Source organism: Anolis carolinensis, chromosome 4 (genome assembly GCF_035594765.1).
Source record: "Anolis carolinensis isolate JA03-04 chromosome 4, rAnoCar3.1.pri, whole genome shotgun sequence".
Classification (NCBI taxonomy): domain Eukaryota; kingdom Metazoa; phylum Chordata; class Lepidosauria; order Squamata; family Dactyloidae; genus Anolis; species Anolis carolinensis.
In genome coordinates this window covers 212,664,038-212,680,723 of record NC_085844.1, presented here as the reverse complement: position 1 = coordinate 212,680,723, position 16,686 = coordinate 212,664,038, and the positions used below count along the sequence as shown (strand labels likewise).

General features: G+C 42.1%; 1 protein-coding gene across 5 annotated transcripts; it reads right to left on the bottom strand.

Annotated features, from left to right (window-relative positions):
• Positions 1-216: 216 nt before the first annotated feature.
• Positions 217-15,356, bottom strand: lrif1 (ligand dependent nuclear receptor interacting factor 1). 5 transcript variants are annotated; one of them, XM_062978723.1, is made up of 5 exons: positions 15,108-15,356; positions 10,548-10,788; positions 4,784-6,344; positions 3,474-3,716; positions 217-1,414 (listed from the first exon to the last, which is right to left on the bottom strand). In XM_062978723.1, the coding sequence occupies exons 2-5, from the start codon at positions 10,592-10,594 to the stop codon at positions 968-970; spliced, it is 2,298 nt and encodes a 765-aa protein (XP_062834793.1). In that variant the 5' UTR covers positions 10,595-10,788; positions 15,108-15,356; the 3' UTR covers positions 217-967. The 5 variants fall into 5 exon arrangements, with proteins under 5 accessions (XP_062834793.1, XP_003220567.2, XP_008108123.2 ...); XM_003220519.4 differs by lacking the exon at positions 15,108-15,356 and having other exon boundaries at positions 10,353-10,752; XM_008109916.2 differs by lacking the exon at positions 15,108-15,356 and having other exon boundaries at positions 4,784-6,336; positions 10,353-10,748.
• Between the last annotated feature and the right edge of the window lie 1,330 nt (positions 15,357-16,686).

Below are 16,686 nucleotides of genomic sequence, written 5' to 3'. Positions count from 1 at the left end.
AGCTGAATCCTGAGTGACCAGGGGAAGAGACTCCATTGGTCACAATGGGGATCCAGGGAAGTCATACCAGGGTTTATTGTGCAACTGCATAACTACTACTTACTCATTTATAACTTTACAACGAGATTGTGACCCAGGTTTTGAAATATTACCCTATCCAGACTACTGACCAGCCGTAGTGTTTCCATATCAAGCAAACAGTCCTTCGAGAAAATCTACAATTGAAAGATGCCATTTATTTTCTAAGGATAAGGCTCTTACATGTAATTATTAACAAAAAACAAACTGTATTTACTTTTTTAAATGATACGATAGATCAAACCAATTGAATGTTATTTTCTCCAAACAATATTCTACAAAATAACATTTTAGATTTGCATACTTGTTGGCACTGAAAGTCAGCATCGGACTTACGGATGCATAACCTGGTGTTGCATATCCTTCCTCGGTCCATATTCACGATTCTGGTCCTACTGCCGTAACTGTAATTTTGGTCTACTGGGCAGCAAGCACATTGAGACAAGAGCCCTATTCTGCTGGCAGTTTGAGAAGGAGCAGATGCTGCTTCCACCTCCCTCCTTCCAGCCCACGAGAATGCAATGAAGAAGTGCAACAAATACCATTTCTGGTCACAACATTGCTGGCTGGCAAGAAAAGTTTGGGAACATCCTCTGCCCATGCCCTGACAGCCAGCAGAAGACTCCCTTTTCTCCATGTGGCTGCTGCATGCCTACACAGGTTTGGGGACACACACTACTTTACTAGAGTATATTCATTTAAGTTGCCTGTGTAGAATGCCAGCCTATATATTTATGCTTGCACTCAATACCAAGTGAACATCAGGGTACCTGATGATTTACTTTTTATTTCTGTGCCTAACTTTAAAAAACAAAGTTAATTTGGTTTTTTTGTGAGTCACAAAAGCAAAAAAAGAAAAAGAAAAAAAGAAAAAAAAGAACTACATTTGTTAAGTCTGCATATTTTTACTAATCTCTTCTAATGCTGCCTCTTGTTCCCTCAGCAAACGTTTAAGCCTTGATATTTTTTCGTCTCTTATTGTGTCCTCTAAGTCTGGAGGGCTGAATGGAAAAATATCTTCTCTGAATGAAGCTTCACTGTGAGAGGGTTCATTTTCGCAGCAGTCTGAAGCACAGCTCAACGTGCTGACTTCTTCAATTATCTCAGTACAAGGATTTGCATCAAGGTCCACCTCCTGAGAGAACTGTAGAGAAGCTTGAGAGTTATATTGTGGTGATTCTGGTGGTTGAAAACTATTTGGATTATCCACTGCTGAGAATGAGTCATTTTGGTCCACACCCAGATTTACCATAGTCTTTTTTCTCTTGGCAAGTTCACAGATGGGGGGTGTTTTTATCTTCCTCTTCATATTTAGCTCTTCTGGTTCCTCAATTACCTGTGTGCCAAGAAGAACAGAAGATAGATACCACCATTGCACAGGAAACCTGGTTTAATGTCTATGAGCAGCTGGATGCACCTGATCATTCCCACTTGGCACAGGTGCAACAAAAAATGAATTATTTTATCATGACATGTGAACTCATCCCAAACTCTCTCTGGTTTTCCTTCCTCTCAACAAGCCAGGAAAACTACTCTACAATAAACAATGAATTATTTCTTTGGCACATCTGGGAAAAGACAAGCCACAAAGCTCACTCCTGATATCCTCACACATCACAATAAACTCACAAAAATGTCTGTGGGTTGTTTAACTGCTCCAGCTTAAGCAAGAGCAACTATCTAGTATGCACTAGCATTCTAACTCATCCTTAATCAGCTTGAATTTTAGCTGAGACATTAAAATGTTCAAGTTTTTTTAATTTAGAGAAAGTGATCAATAGAAGATTGTTTAATGTTTAACACATTAACTACCCTTATTTGCTTCACCAGTCAGCGATGAGTTTCTTTTTTTGAGACCACCCAGACTTCTAAAGCCAATAGAAATATGTTGGTACCCATGACAAAATCATGCACTAGAGATGTTTGAAAGTATAAAACCAGTTTGTAGTAAAATAAAGGGTTGATACTGACTATGCATGTCGATTCTTGGATGGCCTAAGAGGAGCAATTCCACAGTATGTTAAATTATTCCCCATATTCCAGCATATGAAGCAGGAGTGAAAATTCCAAAGGTTCTTTTCTAACTTTTGCGCCAGTTTCATGATAAAGCCTTCCTAAGATACCGATGATATGAGGTCCTATGGACTATACTGCATTTCTTTATCATATTTCTTATGAAGTCACAACATGTGAAGGAGTGGATTGCTCCTCTGAACCATTGAAGAATCAACATGTATGCTTCGTACCAACCTCTCATTCCCTGGATGGCACAGAAGAGCAAGGATGTACTTAAGCCTCCACTAACTGGGCAAGTTTGGCTGCCCTTTGCTATATTCCTGATTGCAGGACTGTTCATCAGATGGCTGAATTTGCTAGCCTATATTTAGCAATGAATACTCTATAAAGCAGTGATTCCCAAAGTGGGCGCTACCGCCCCCCGGTGGGCACTGGTGCGATCCAGGGCAGCGGTGATGGCACATATTAGGAAATGGGGGCGGGGCCAGGGGAGGGGCAGGGCCTTCTTCCCAAGAGAGTGAGACAGGGCTGAGGCTCTATACCTCTCCTGAGAGGCCTTTTAGGACTAAAGGGCGGGACTAGGGGCGGGGGCAGGGCCTCTTCTCAAGAGTGCGAGACAGGTCTGAGCCTCTGTATACCTCCCCTGAGGCACTTGTTAGAACACAGGGGTAGGGTATAGAGGGTTCAGCCCCAACAGGCACTCGAGGAAAAAGCCCCGCCCCCTCCTCTAGCCCCGCCCCGTGCCCTGGCAGGCGCCGCAGGACAGGGATAGAAGCTAGGCCCTGCCTCAGAGCTCGTAACTCCACCTATCCCAGTCCTGGCCGCCCATTTGTGGCCCCGCCCACCTCCCCCTCCCCCTCTCAGCCCTGCCCTCTTGAGCAGGAGCCACACCCACCCCTCTAAGCCACGCCCCCTTTCCGGGGGGTGCTGAGTCCTATTTTTTCTGGAAAGGGGGTGTCAGGCCAAATAAGTTTGGGAACCACTGCTATAAAGGATTTTTCTAGTTCACAGAGGTGTTTCCTGGTGTCAACTTAGCCATGACCTGCAGGATCTGCAGCCCCCTTCAGGCCTTTGGGCCTCCAACTCCCAGAAACCCTAGCCAGCTTGTTCAACAGTCAGGAATTCTGAGAGTCCAAAACACCAGGAGGGCAGCAGGTTGAAGAAGCCTGGGGTTAATTTGAAGAACCTCATGGTGTATTTTTAAATCAAACTGATGTTGGTCTGTACGTTCCGGAGTTAGAATATCCCAAAGCCTTTGATGTTGTTACTGCACGTTGGGCAGTAATTTTGAAGGACCTCATGTAACAATACAAATGAATGCCAACACAATTCAAACAACTATCTAACAGAAATATAACACATGTAAATATTCCATGTACCTTTTCTTCTTCTTGCAGTTGAGATTCAATAGATGTTTTCTGTGAAAAATCACTGGAATCACTTGTTTGTACAGTGCTATAACTCACTGTTGTTTCTAGCCCAGCAGAAGTAATTGATTTAGGAATTCTCTGCAGACAGACTCTTTCCACTTTAAAAAGACAATTTTTCTTCCTCAGTTGAAGATACTGTTGTCTATCTTGAACTTTCCTGTGTTTGATCTGAATTTCTGGTGTAATCTCAATCTGAAATAGTAAACATGCGTCATATTATCTTACAAAAACATTCCAATAATTAATATTCCATTTACAAAAATTAAATATTGATTTGCTCTTCAGAATTTTTACACTTAAAAATTGTACAAATTGTATCTTCAAACTTGAAAATAGGAACACTACTGTGAGATATTTCAGTATTACTCTCATTTTAATAATGGGAAGTAAATATGTACAATATTTTAAAATGGAATTAAGTTATCTGTATAAAACTATAGTTAATTCCAATTAATTATAATGCATTTTACTGTAATTCACTTTACTTTTGGTGCAAAGGGATAGGTTTCTGCAAATACTTTCATTACATTTAGAATTTGTCATTTTATTTAAGTTACTTACACCCCATTTTCAAAACATACTCTAAGTAAACACTAGTATACAAAACTAGCATTAAACCAATGTGAAAAACTCTTATTTACTTTTAAAAGACATCAAGAAAAGCTAACCAGTGACTGTATCATTTGGTTTAACTCCTTCCTCACAGAAACAGGTCAGTAAGCAACTCTGTATCAAACAAATGTCTGTAATTTACCAGACAGACCTCTGACACATTGAACCAAAGATCAAACTTACTTTGTGGGAAGGTATGTTATTAGCCCCAGATACATAGTAGCTTGAGTGGTATTTGTGTTTCTGCATCAGACACTGAATATTAACAAAACATTTTCTTTTCTGTCCAGCAGACAGCCACATGGGACCTTACTGAAGAAAAGGAAGACAATAGAACCAAAACTAGTAAATAGACAATAGAACCAAAACTAGTGCTTTCTGTGGGTGTTATTTTAGCTGCAGACTTAAGGCAGCAGGCAATGGATCCACTTTCACAAGGTTTTTAAATTTATATATATAGTGTCATCTGCTTCAACAGCTGGTCTAGTAAAATGTTGATCATTTACATGCATCAGGGATCAAAATATATAGTCATGTGATTTGTAGGTGTTTTTTGTAGTGTGCTTAATGGTAGGATACAGATTTTAAACACCTGAAACTTCATATTAAACCCATATTAGAACAATTAGCTCTAGCGAGAGAATTACCTTTTCTTCTTCCTCGTTAAAAGCACCAGGCATTGTTGATGGAAATAAAGTAGAAGCAGCTGGTCTTTGAGAAATAATGTTCTGTGTGAGGTTTTGGCTTGTATTTTTTCTTGGGACTGGTTTTTGATCCACAGTCATTTGAAGTGGCATGCTTCCAAGTACAGGTGTTGCTTCGTGTTGACTGGTGTTATTTATTTTCAGATTTCTGTGTGGTGATGCTGAGCAAGTGTATGCAACTTTTAAACTCTTGTTCAGTTCTGATGGCAGAGGAAGTTGTATAATCTCACAGATTTTGGGGTCTTTTGGATTACATGCTGCAACAACTTTGTGCTTTGCCAACACTAGTTCGACAACTTGATTAGTTATTGTCTTCTCTGCAGGAGAAGCAGTTAAATGTGACTGGTGTTTTCCAAGGTGTATCTTATCACTGGGCAATATCACCTTGCTGTGTTTATTTTCTACTGTAACACTGGACTCTTTTTTGGTAAGTAAATACATCTTTTTATTGAACATCACCACCGGGTCATCCTTCATAGTAAATTCTGCTTGACTTACACTCGGGTTGTTAGAAATGGCAGGCACAATACAGGCAGAATTGGTGTCTGTGGTCTTTATATTAGCCAATGTCTTTAAAATCTGTGATGCCATGTTATCTGGTGACATTTCAGGAACAAGGCAAGAAGAAGCTGAGGACTGAGGGCTTCCTTGGACAACCCATTTTATAGGAGATTCTTCCTTCTCCTTACTATCAAATGCTTCCCCAAGTAGGGCATGGCCACTGACTGTTATCTGTGGCACTGTTAATGGTAAAGATTCTGGTACTTTTGTTGTAGGTTTTGGGCCGGCATTTTGCAATGGCTTAAAAGCAGCTGTTTTCACTGTATTTACTGGTGACACATAAATAACTGTACGTGCTTTCTTGACTTCACAAGCCTCAGAAGTATTTGAGATTGATGTAACCAAAGTATTTTGTTGAATCGAAGGTAGCAATAACGAAGCTGGAACAGATTTAACTTCTTCACAAGCTGGTATTTGAAAAGGATGTTTAGAAGGAAGTACTTGAGACTTTGGAGCAAGAGGAAGTCTGTTTGCATTCATAAGTACATAGCTGGTATTGCTTGTTTCTGAGCCAATCATGACAGGTTCATTTGATAAAGGTGATATATCAGTAGGACAGTAATTACTCTGAAGGCTATAAATGGTAGGAGTGGTTGGATTATCTTTTATAATGTTAGAAGTTATCGGTGTAGTTGGATTCTCCTTTATAACAGAGGCATCAATCATTTCCACTTGACCAAACAGCTTTGGTAGAATTAATCTTCCAGACGCAGCCTTTTTACGCTCAGTATCTTTAACAAATGAAGATGTAGCAGTATTTGCAAACAGATCCTGTAAATTACTATGACCAGGCCTTGAAACATTTCTGTTCATATCAGTTACAACCGAAGACTGATGCAAGGGTACATCATTTCTTAGAGTTCTAGAAACTGGATGAAACTTCCGGAGGTTCTTTCCATCCAATCCAGCTGCTGAAACTACATGATATACATGACCTATAATACTTAAGAGAAAAAAAGTAACATAAGTAAGAACTTCTCATGTATTGTGACTATTTTGGCCTACATGCCAAGATACAGTTTAGAAAACAAGAGACACTAGGGATTATATTGAAAACTTATATTGGATAATTTGTGTCCCCAATAAATTTCAGAATAAAATCAATGTACATTTCATAGATTATAGCAAAATCTTTGATTGTAGATCATGAAAAGTCAGGGATCATTCATAAAGAATGGATGGTGCAACAATATGTGATTATCCTAATGTGCAACTCATATTCTGGACAAGAGGCTACTATTACATCAAAATATGGAAAAACAGAATGATTTCCAATTGGCAAGAGGTTGGGCAAGGCTGCCTTTAACTTGTGTTTTGAATGCATTATACGTATCTGAAAGTAACAGACTCTGAAGAAAGAGGAATGAAAACTGGAGGAAAGAACATCAACACTGATGACACTACCACTAGCAGGAAAAAAATAAAGGAAGAAAAAGCAGTTGAACATGGAGAAAATAATAATTGTATTTCCAATTCCCATGCATATTGTGACAGCTGAACAGTGAAAATGCTATTAAGAACAAAATAATCTAAGTTGAGTTGTTGTGAGTTTTCTGGGCTGCATGGCCATGTTCCAGAAGCATGTCTCACAACCTCTGACGATGCCTGCCATAAATGTGGGTGAAATGTCAGGAAAGAATGCTTCTGTAACATGGCCATACAGCCAGGAAAACTCACAGGAACCCAGTGATTCTGGCCATGAACGCCTTCGACAACACAATCTAAGTTGAAATACAGGACTTAGGCTAGTGCAGTTCAGCTGAACCTCAATCTGTTTCTACTATCTGAATTTTGGCGGACATGCAGATCTGTTTTCGTGCACCTTCTGTCTGAAAAGCTGTTTTTGGCCCTCAGCCAAAAAATACGACAAGATCCGGCTTATTGGTGGCAATGGGGGCTTCATCAGATTCCCTTTCCGTCATTTTAAGGCTATCGGGATGAAAATGGCCACACTTGGAGGACACGTCTACCACTGTTAGCCCACCAAGTTTCATAATGTTTGGGTCATCCCTTGATTTTTAGGAATTTCTTGGTGGTGTTTGGCTGGCACAATTCTTAGGAATACAAATAATAATAATATCTTCTATTTCCTGATGGAGGTTGGAATTAAAGAGAGACAATGGATTCTGTTAGCTCGGCAAAACTTCCACAGAAGCACAATAGTTTTATTATTATTAGGCAACAGCCAAATTATTATTGTTAAATGAGGGGAAATTGCAAAGGATAGGATAGGTAGAGGAAGGCTGGTAGAACTTTGGTTGGTATTTTTTTTTTGCTGGTACCATTCTTATGAATAGTACAAATAATAACTATGTTTTATGCCCTGATGGAGGTTGGAGTTAGGGAGAGGCGATGGCTTCTGTTGGCTTGGCAAAGTTTCCATAGAAGTCAAATAGTTTTATTATTATAGACAACTGCCATATTATTATTGTTAAATGAAATTAAGAAGGTAAAGAGCACAGAGAGAAATATAATAAAACAACAGAGAGAACTTGTGATGAGATTGCAAAGGAAAGAAATTATTAAGTATTGGTGGTAGGTTTAGGTAGATTTTTCTGAGAACGAGGCTTTGCTGTTTGCTGGAATTCTTATAATTATTAATAACAATCTTTTAAAAATGCTTTCTGAAAGAGAGGAGGGAGAAGAGATAAGAGATGAAGCTAAAGGCTTTAGTAAAGGCTAAAGGGTGACTCAAAGCTCAGTCACCTTAGAGGAAAAGCACACCCAACCCACAAGTCCCCAAATGCTGTGCACCCACCCATCTGTACTTTCCAACTCCCAGTTCCTAAATTTAAAAAAACCAATAAAATAATCTAGGAAAACCAAAAAATAAAATTAGATTCAATGAGCCAAGCCAAAAGCTAAAGCTGCGAGCAAGCAGCAAGGCAATTAGACTGAAGCACCTCTTTCTAAAGCCAGGAAACAACTGAGCAATAGAAGTGCTCACCCCATTAAATAGACACAGTGTGCATAAGACACTTCACAACTTTCTTTTTTTTCTGATTGGCCCAACAGGAGGCGTTCACAGGGAAACCCCATGCAAGCACGCGATAGCCTTTCTGCACAATCTCGAATAGAACAGAGGTAGCTGCGACCAGCAGCTGCGTGATCTGTTTTGGTTGAAAAAAACATGGCAGCAGATCTCTTGCCATTATGGGTGTCCAAACAAGCCAAAGCCAAATTTATTGTATTTTTCACTATATTTATAATCTGCCTTTCTCAACCCCGAAGGGGACTCAAGGCGGCTTACAGAGAGACAACAATTTAATGCCTTAAAAACAATATACAATTAAAATAACATTTAATATTAAAGTCAAGATGAAACTTCAAATACATTAAAACTTTAAAAACTTTACAATCACTATTAATACCATGTTATCTGCAATCATAATCCAGGCCATTTTGGTAGTCCTTGCACATAATTCCAATCCCATGTATTAAAAGGTAAAGGTTTCCCCCGATGTTAAGTCCAGTCATGTCTGACTCTGGGGGTTGGTGCTCATCTCCAATTCTAAGCTGAAGAGCCGGCGTTGTCCGTAGACACCTCCAAGGTCATGTGGCCGGCATGACTGCATGTTTTCGAACTGCTAGGTTGGCAGAAATCCCATGTATTGCACTGTAATTATTCTCTGAAGGCTTGATCCCAAACCCTTATTTTTACTCTCTTTCTGAAGGTCAGGAGCAAGAGGGCTGATCTAATATCAATGGGGAGGGAGCTCCACAGCCAGGGGGCTACTGTCGAGAAGGCCCTGTCTCTCGTCCCCACCCTGCAGAGGAGGCGGTACTGAGATCAGGACCTCCCCAGACAATCTCTAGGGTGAAACTCCATGCCACGGTCATGAATACGCTCTTTCGGAAAGATCCTAGCACTGAAGAGCAAAATAACAGAACTGCAGGTAAAGCTTCTAAGGAAAGGGAGTCATTTGATGGTCGAAAGATACTGAAGAATACCAGAATAAAGGCAGTAAATAATGAACACGACTCGGAAACAAGGAAACTCTAGACAACCAACCACCTAGTGCCAGTTAACACCTCCCAAACAGAGGCTGTTCCCTGGCAACAGGGGCCAGACCACATCTATGCAGAGACCCTCACTGATTGACTTTGCAACTTCAATGCTAAAATGCTTTTTGTTTATGATTGCTGGTTTATTGTTTTTAATGGTCTAATTTATAGTCCTATGTAATTGTTTTAGATGTGTGATATATTGTTTTTATAATATGTGAGGCATTGAATTTTGCCATTTATTTGATGTGAACCACTTTGAGTTCCCCCAGGGGTGAGAAAAGTGGTATATAAATGCAACAAATAAATAAATAAATATCAATCTCCGAGATGGTTCATAGGGGGAGAAACGTCCAAATGTCCAAAACGAATCCGTGCACGAGCCTGCTGTGTATAGGTTTGAAGATAACCATGAGCTGCCAAAAACAGTAATAAATGGGGTCTGTGCTTCCTAATATTTAGTTGGAAACACTTTTCCCCCCTGCAATTTGAATCTACTGTTCTGTTTCCTAGTCTCTGTAGCAGCAGGTAACAAATGACTATGCCTAGATGCCTCTCCCAGAATAGTGTCTAGTCCAAGCATGGGCAAACCTTGATGGTTTGGACTTCAACTCCCACGGTTCCTAACAGCCTCAGGCCCTTTCCTTTTCCCCCTCAGCCGCTTAAGCGGCTGAGGGGGGAAAGGAAGGGGCCTGAGGCTGTTAGGAATCATGGGAGTTGAAGTCCAAAACACCAAGGTTTGCCCATGCCTGTCTTAAGAGTCGACTTGCAACCCAGCGCGGCCGCCTTTCCTGTGCAATCCTGCGGCGGCCACTAGGGGCGCGCGAGGGGTGCTAGGCGCCAGGCGAGCGCCAGGTGCCGCTGTGGGTCGGAAGCCAGGCTCCTTTCCCTCGGATCCTCCAGAGGCCGTTCTCCCTCGGAGGGCGAAGCTTGCTTTGCGACTCACCGAGGCGAGGCGTCGCCGGGCCTCCTTTCCCCTTCCGCCTTCCCCTCCGCTGCCAGAGCCGCTCTCAGCGCCATCCCTCTTCGGCCAAGCAACACGCCCTTCACTGGGGCCCCAACATGGCGGCAACAAGTTCAACAACAACAGCGCACCCTCAACCCCAATAGCTTAACTCTTCACGCTGAGCTTTTGACGTACTTCCGCGCCCTTGGAGACTTCCGGCAAGGCAACTTTGTGACGCTCATCCCCTGGATACCAATCGCAAACAGCTTCTCGTTGCACCCACTTCCGGACCGAGCTCTATTTCCTCCTTGGTTTTGGTCAAAGAGGGCGGCATTTTTCCTCTTTTCCTGTCTACCTCGTTGAGGATAGTTTCCAGGAAGTTGCAAGAAGTACTTCCTGTTTGATGTTTGGACTTCCTGTTTGCGGGGTTTACTTCCTGTTTGGGGGGAAATCAATTTTTTTTTCCAAATTAGCACTCTTTTCTCTTCATTATCAGGACTGTGACATAGGCAAACAATGATCCCCTCCCCCAATTTGGACAGAGCATATTATTTGAGAACACAAAAATGCTGGGCCACTCTTAACAACCACTCTTAACAAGCCACACAGAGAAGCCTTTGAAAGCCACAAGCATGTGGGCAATTTCAACAGAATGGAGGAAACCATGAAAATAAACACAATCTGGCTACCAGTACAGTAGAGTCTCACTTATCCAAGCTAAACGGGCCGGCAGAAGCTTGAATAAGCGAATATCTTGGATAATAAAGAAGGATTAAGGAAAAGCCTATTAAACATCAAATTAATTATGATTTTACAAATCAAGCACCAAAACATCATGTTATACAACAAATTTGACAGAAAAAGTAGTTCAATACGCAGTAATGTTATGTTGTAATTACTGTATTTACGAATTTAGCACCAAAATATCATGATATATTGAAAACATTGACTACAAAAATGGCTTGGATAATCCAGAGGCTTGGATAAGCGAGGCTTGGATAAATGAGACTCTACTGTATTTTAAAAACCCTAAAACCAGGGCAGGAAATAAAGAACAACACTCAGAAAACAGCAGAATTCCAGAAAGTAAACAATCAGGGCCAGCTAACACCTCTAAACAAAGGATTCCCTCAGGCAGGAAGCATCCAGGCTTTGAAGCTGCAAGGCCATTCAATGCTAATCAAGGTAGCCAATTGCAACATTCACACTTGCCTCAAACAGACAATGCTGGACCACTCCTAACAACCACCATGTCAGACTACACAGAGAAGCCACCAAAATCCACAACTGCAGAGAATTTAGGGCTTTGTTTTATTCTCACCACACGTGAAAATCAAGTAGCCTTCATCTTTCCTTCTTGTTCTGATTAGCCACAAACGCATCTATGTGGAGCAGGGAGAAGTGAAATTGTGCAATGGTATATATGTGAAGGTTCACATACAAACACCAGGTCTAAAAAAGAAAGCAACAGCACAGCACCTTTTCTGAACAGAGATATAAACAAGAAAACCTTTTAAATCACAGACGGAAAGAAATACTGATCACCGACGTCAAAGAAAACCACTACAAAATGGTGTTCAGGTTGTATCTAACTCCTGCAAGATTAACTTCAGTGTATAAAGGAACTAAAAATATGTGTTGTTGAAGGCTTTCATGGCTGGAATCACTGGGTTGCTGTGAGTTTTCTGTGAGCCATAGCAGAGCACTTGATAAACCAATCTGGACAGAGCATATTACTGTATTTGAGAACACAGAAATGCTGGACCACTCTAACAACCACTATGTCAGTCTACACAGAGAAGCCATTGAAATCCACAAGCAGTGGACAATTTCAACAGAGAGGAGGAAACCATGAAAATAAACAAAATCTGGCTACCAGTATTTTAAAAACTTTAAAATCAGGACAATAAATAAAGAACAACACCCTGAAAACAGGAATTCCAGAAAGGAAACAATTAGGGCTAGCTAACACCTCCCAACAAAGGATTCCCCCAGGCAGGAATCAGCCAGCCTTTGAAGCTGCAAGGCTTTTCAGTGCTAATCAAGGTGGCCAATTGCAACATTCACACTTGCCTTCAACAGAAAGAGCTTTTTCTCCCACCCTGGACATTCCACAGATATATAAACCCCACTTGCCTAGTTTCCAACAGACTTCACAATCTCTAAGGATGCCTGCCATAGATGTGGGCGAAAGGTTTGTGAACCTTTCAACAGAATATATAGTGTGTGTGTGTGTGTGTGTGTGTGTGTGTGTGTATATTTGTAATTGTGCCCCCCCCCCCCGCCACTAAACAACAAAAGTACAAACCCCAGAACCTAGAAATTTGGCAGCACAATCCACCGTCCTTGCCTCTAGGTTCTGGCTCCAAGTATTCAAAAACACTAAAATCGGAATATATAAAAATTACTGTGGTATAATAAAACAGAACAATACAATCTCTAAAATCAGAACAACACTCTGAAAACGGGAATTCCATACAGGAATTCCTGCTTCTTGGCAGGGGGTTGGACTGGATGGCCCATGAGGTCTCTTCCAACTCTACTATTCTATGATTCTATGGAAACAATCAAGGCCAGCTAACACCTCCCAACAAAGTATTCCTATCACCAAAGTCTGGCAAATCCTCTGTTTTCTGAGGGCCACAGACAGTAGACGCACATAAAATATCGCAAAGAACACCACTCTGAAAACAAGGGAATTCCAGACAGGAAACAATCAGGGCCAGCTAACACCTCCCAACAAAAAAATTCACTCAGGGAGGAAGCAGCCAGGCATTAAAGCTGCAAGGCCATTACATGCTAATCATTTTGCCTAATTGCAGCATTCATACTTGCCTCCAACAGACAAAAAAAAAAAACAATCAGAGAAGTAGTGTAAAATGTTAAAAGGTGTGTGAATTTACTTTGTCCAGGTGAAAGAAACTGTGTTTGTTTTAGAACTTATTACACTATTAAACATGAGTTCCTAATTGATTCTATCATAAAACCATGGAAAAAGTTTATCAAACTGCAAAAACTTTTTGCATGATATCCCGCAGCACATTTCACTACAGTTTTTCAACAAATATCTCAAGTCTCAACCAATTCAGTATAGTTTGTGGCAGCCACAAAAATGAAGTTTCTGGAGTATAACAATTACTTTCAAAGTAAGTGCCACACAATTAAATAGGAATAACACTTTCAAAGCAGGAACAGATATTTTTCAAATTTTGTTACATAGTGTTATCAATATGCATGGCTAAAGGGAAAAAAATAACCTTCCAACATAATCCAGTTCTCAAAACATAACCATAAAATCCCAGATTGCAGGCATCTAGATCAACAAGCTTTACGACTTAGAATCATAGAATCAAAGAGTTGGAAGAAACTACATGGGTCATTATGTTCTCCTTGGGGGCTGGCATAGGGTTTATATTTCCTCTGAAATAAAACCTAATGCTCATCTTGCCCAGTCAGTGGGTTTGGGTGGACAGCTTCTTTAGATAAAGTCACAGATGAGCCATAGCACTAGGCTGAGTCGAGATGGTACTGGGATTTCCAGTAGATACCATTTTGACTTCTGGAAGTAGCACAATGCAGTAAAGCTTGCTTAGACATATGATGGTCTCTCTCTGGAATAGGGAGATGACTAGGGCAGTAGACACGATTGCTCCGGAACGTCCCCTCTCGAATAGCCGAGCTAAACCATCTCCTTGGTTCAACGAGGAGCTGGCAGCGATGAAGCGAAAGAAGAGGAGACTATAGTGTGTGTGGCATTCAAAGCCAAGTGAGTCAAACCGAACATGGCTATGTACCTCTCTGAGGACATATGCTGCGGCAATGGATGTCACAAAGAAATCTTTCTTTGTGGCTAATATTGCATCCGCAAAGTACCGTCCGGTGGAGCTGTTTCGAGTTGTCAAAGGTTTGTTAAATCCCGCCTCCCAAGACGGGATCCCTGACAACTCGAGAGCCCACTGTGAAGCATTTGCTTGGTTCTTTGTGAACAAAGTCGCTTTGATCTGTTCTGGCTTTGACACCATATTAACAGCTGTCTCTGAGGATGTAGCATGAGCACCTGCTTGTCCCATTTTGATGGATTCTTTTAAATTGGTTCAGCCTGAGGATGTCGACAAGGTGCTTGGAGAGGTGAGGGCTACCACATGCATCCTAGACCCCCTGCCCATCCTGGCTGGTGAGAGAAGCCAGAGAGGGATTGGCCGAGTGGGTGAAGGTGGTGGTGAATGCCTCCCTTCGGGAAGGCATATTTCCTATGCCGTCACACCCAGGCACCTTTTAAAGCTTTAGGATGTGCTTCTTCCTTTGCCCAGGTGAACTGCGGGGGCCTTACTTAGAAGCTCTGGAAATCCCAGTAACCAAAGGCACTTCAAGTAGAACAATCAAACAAAAATTTATTTTCACAAAGTCCTTGGCAGACTTGGCACATATAATTAAGGTTGCAAATAAAAACAGTCAACTTATAAAACCTTGCAGATGTTCCTTGCTTGCTTTTCCCCTTTAGTTGCTGGGTTAACTTACACCAAAGGTGAAGAGATCCTGAGATCCTCTTTACCCTAGCCCTGAACTGCTATTAAAAAGGTCTATAACTATCTAAGCTCAAAGCTAGTTTTTGAGGCAAAGTTGGTAGGGCTTCTTCCAGTGGCAAATAAATCTGGAGATGTTCTCTGCCCCAGTGCCAAAGCTACTATTTTTAGAAAGAACAGGTCTTTCCCTATCTATGCTCGGCACTGGTTTTAAAGGCAGGTCAGTACTTACGATGGCCTTTACAGAGTTGGCCTGGCTTGGCCACACAAGCACACCTACGTTGTTTCTTCTTCAGTCTAGAAGGCAGAAAAAGGCTTCTCAAAATGGAGCCTTCTTTCCCCAGTAAAAGGGGCGGTCTCCAGAACAAACTGATACATTTGCAAGCTGCAAGCAGCAAAGACTTTGCTGAACTGGCTACAAACTCTGCTAATATCCTAACTATCAGACTGCTGCAGAATCTGCAGCAACCCTGGAGCAAATGCAAACAGGTGCTATTTTCTCTAACTATGAAAAAAATGCAAACCAAACCTCCAGGGGACGGAACATTTCCAGCGAGCCTTAAATTGGCTGTGATCAAACCACTGTTGAAAAGCCATCACTGGACCCCATTCAATTGGACAGCTATTGACCTATTTCCAATCTGCCCTTTTTGGGCAAGGTAGTGGAACGTGTGATGGCTGCACAACTCCAGGCATTCTTGGTAGACACTGATTATCTAGATCTGGCACAGTCTGGCTTCAGGCCGGGGCATGATACCAAGACAGCCTTGGTCGCCAGGAGCTGGACAGGGGAGTGTGTCCCTGCTGGTTCTGCTGGACCTCTCAGCGGCCTTCGATACCATCGATCACGATATCCTTCTGGGATACCTTGCCAGAATGGGTCTCGGAGGTACTGCTTTGCAGTGGCTCCGGTCCTTCCTGGAGGGTCGTTCCCAGATGGTGTCACTGGGGGACACCTGCTCAGCCCCGCAGGGTTCGGAACTGTCCCCCATGTTGTTTAACATCTACATGAAGCCGCTGGGAGAGATCATCCGGAGTTACAGGGTGCGGTGTCATCTGTACGCAGATGATGTCCAGCTCTGTCACTCCTTCCCACCTGTCACTAAGGAGGCTGTCCAGGTCCTGAACCGGTGTCTGGCTGTTGTGTTGGACTGGATGAGGGTGAACAAATTGAAATTGAATCCAGACAAGACAGAGATCTTCGTGGTCAGTTGTAAGGCTGAACAGGGTATAGGGTTACAGCCTGTGTTGGATGGGTTCACACTCCCCCTGAAGACGCAGGCTCGCAGCTTGGGAGATCTCCTGGACTCCAGGTTGGTCACCAGAATGGCATGCAGGGAGCACACAACCCCCCTGCTACACCAGCTCCACTGGCTGCCAGTCTGCTACCGAGCACAATTCAAAGTGCTGGCTTTAGCCTACAAAGCCCTAGGTTCTGGCCCAGCGTACCTGTCCGAACATATCTCCCCTTATGAGCCACCTCGTAGATTAAGATCATCTGGGGAGGCCCTGCTTTCTGTCCCGCCTGGTTCGCAGGCACGGCTGGCGGGGACGAGAGATGGGGCCTTCTTGGTGGTGGCCCCTCGACTGTGGAACTCCCTCCCCAGCGATGTAAGGTCAGTCCCCTCCCTTTTGGCCTTCAGAAGGAAAGTGAAGACCTGGCTCTGGGATCAAGCTTTTGGATAGCTCTGCAGTGCAAGAATGGATGTCTAAAATGTATAATGACCTTGGAATGGCTTTAGACCATGATTTTTTGGTTGATGTGATTTTTAACTGTTGTAATGTTTAAACTTTTATGTCTAAATTTTTAA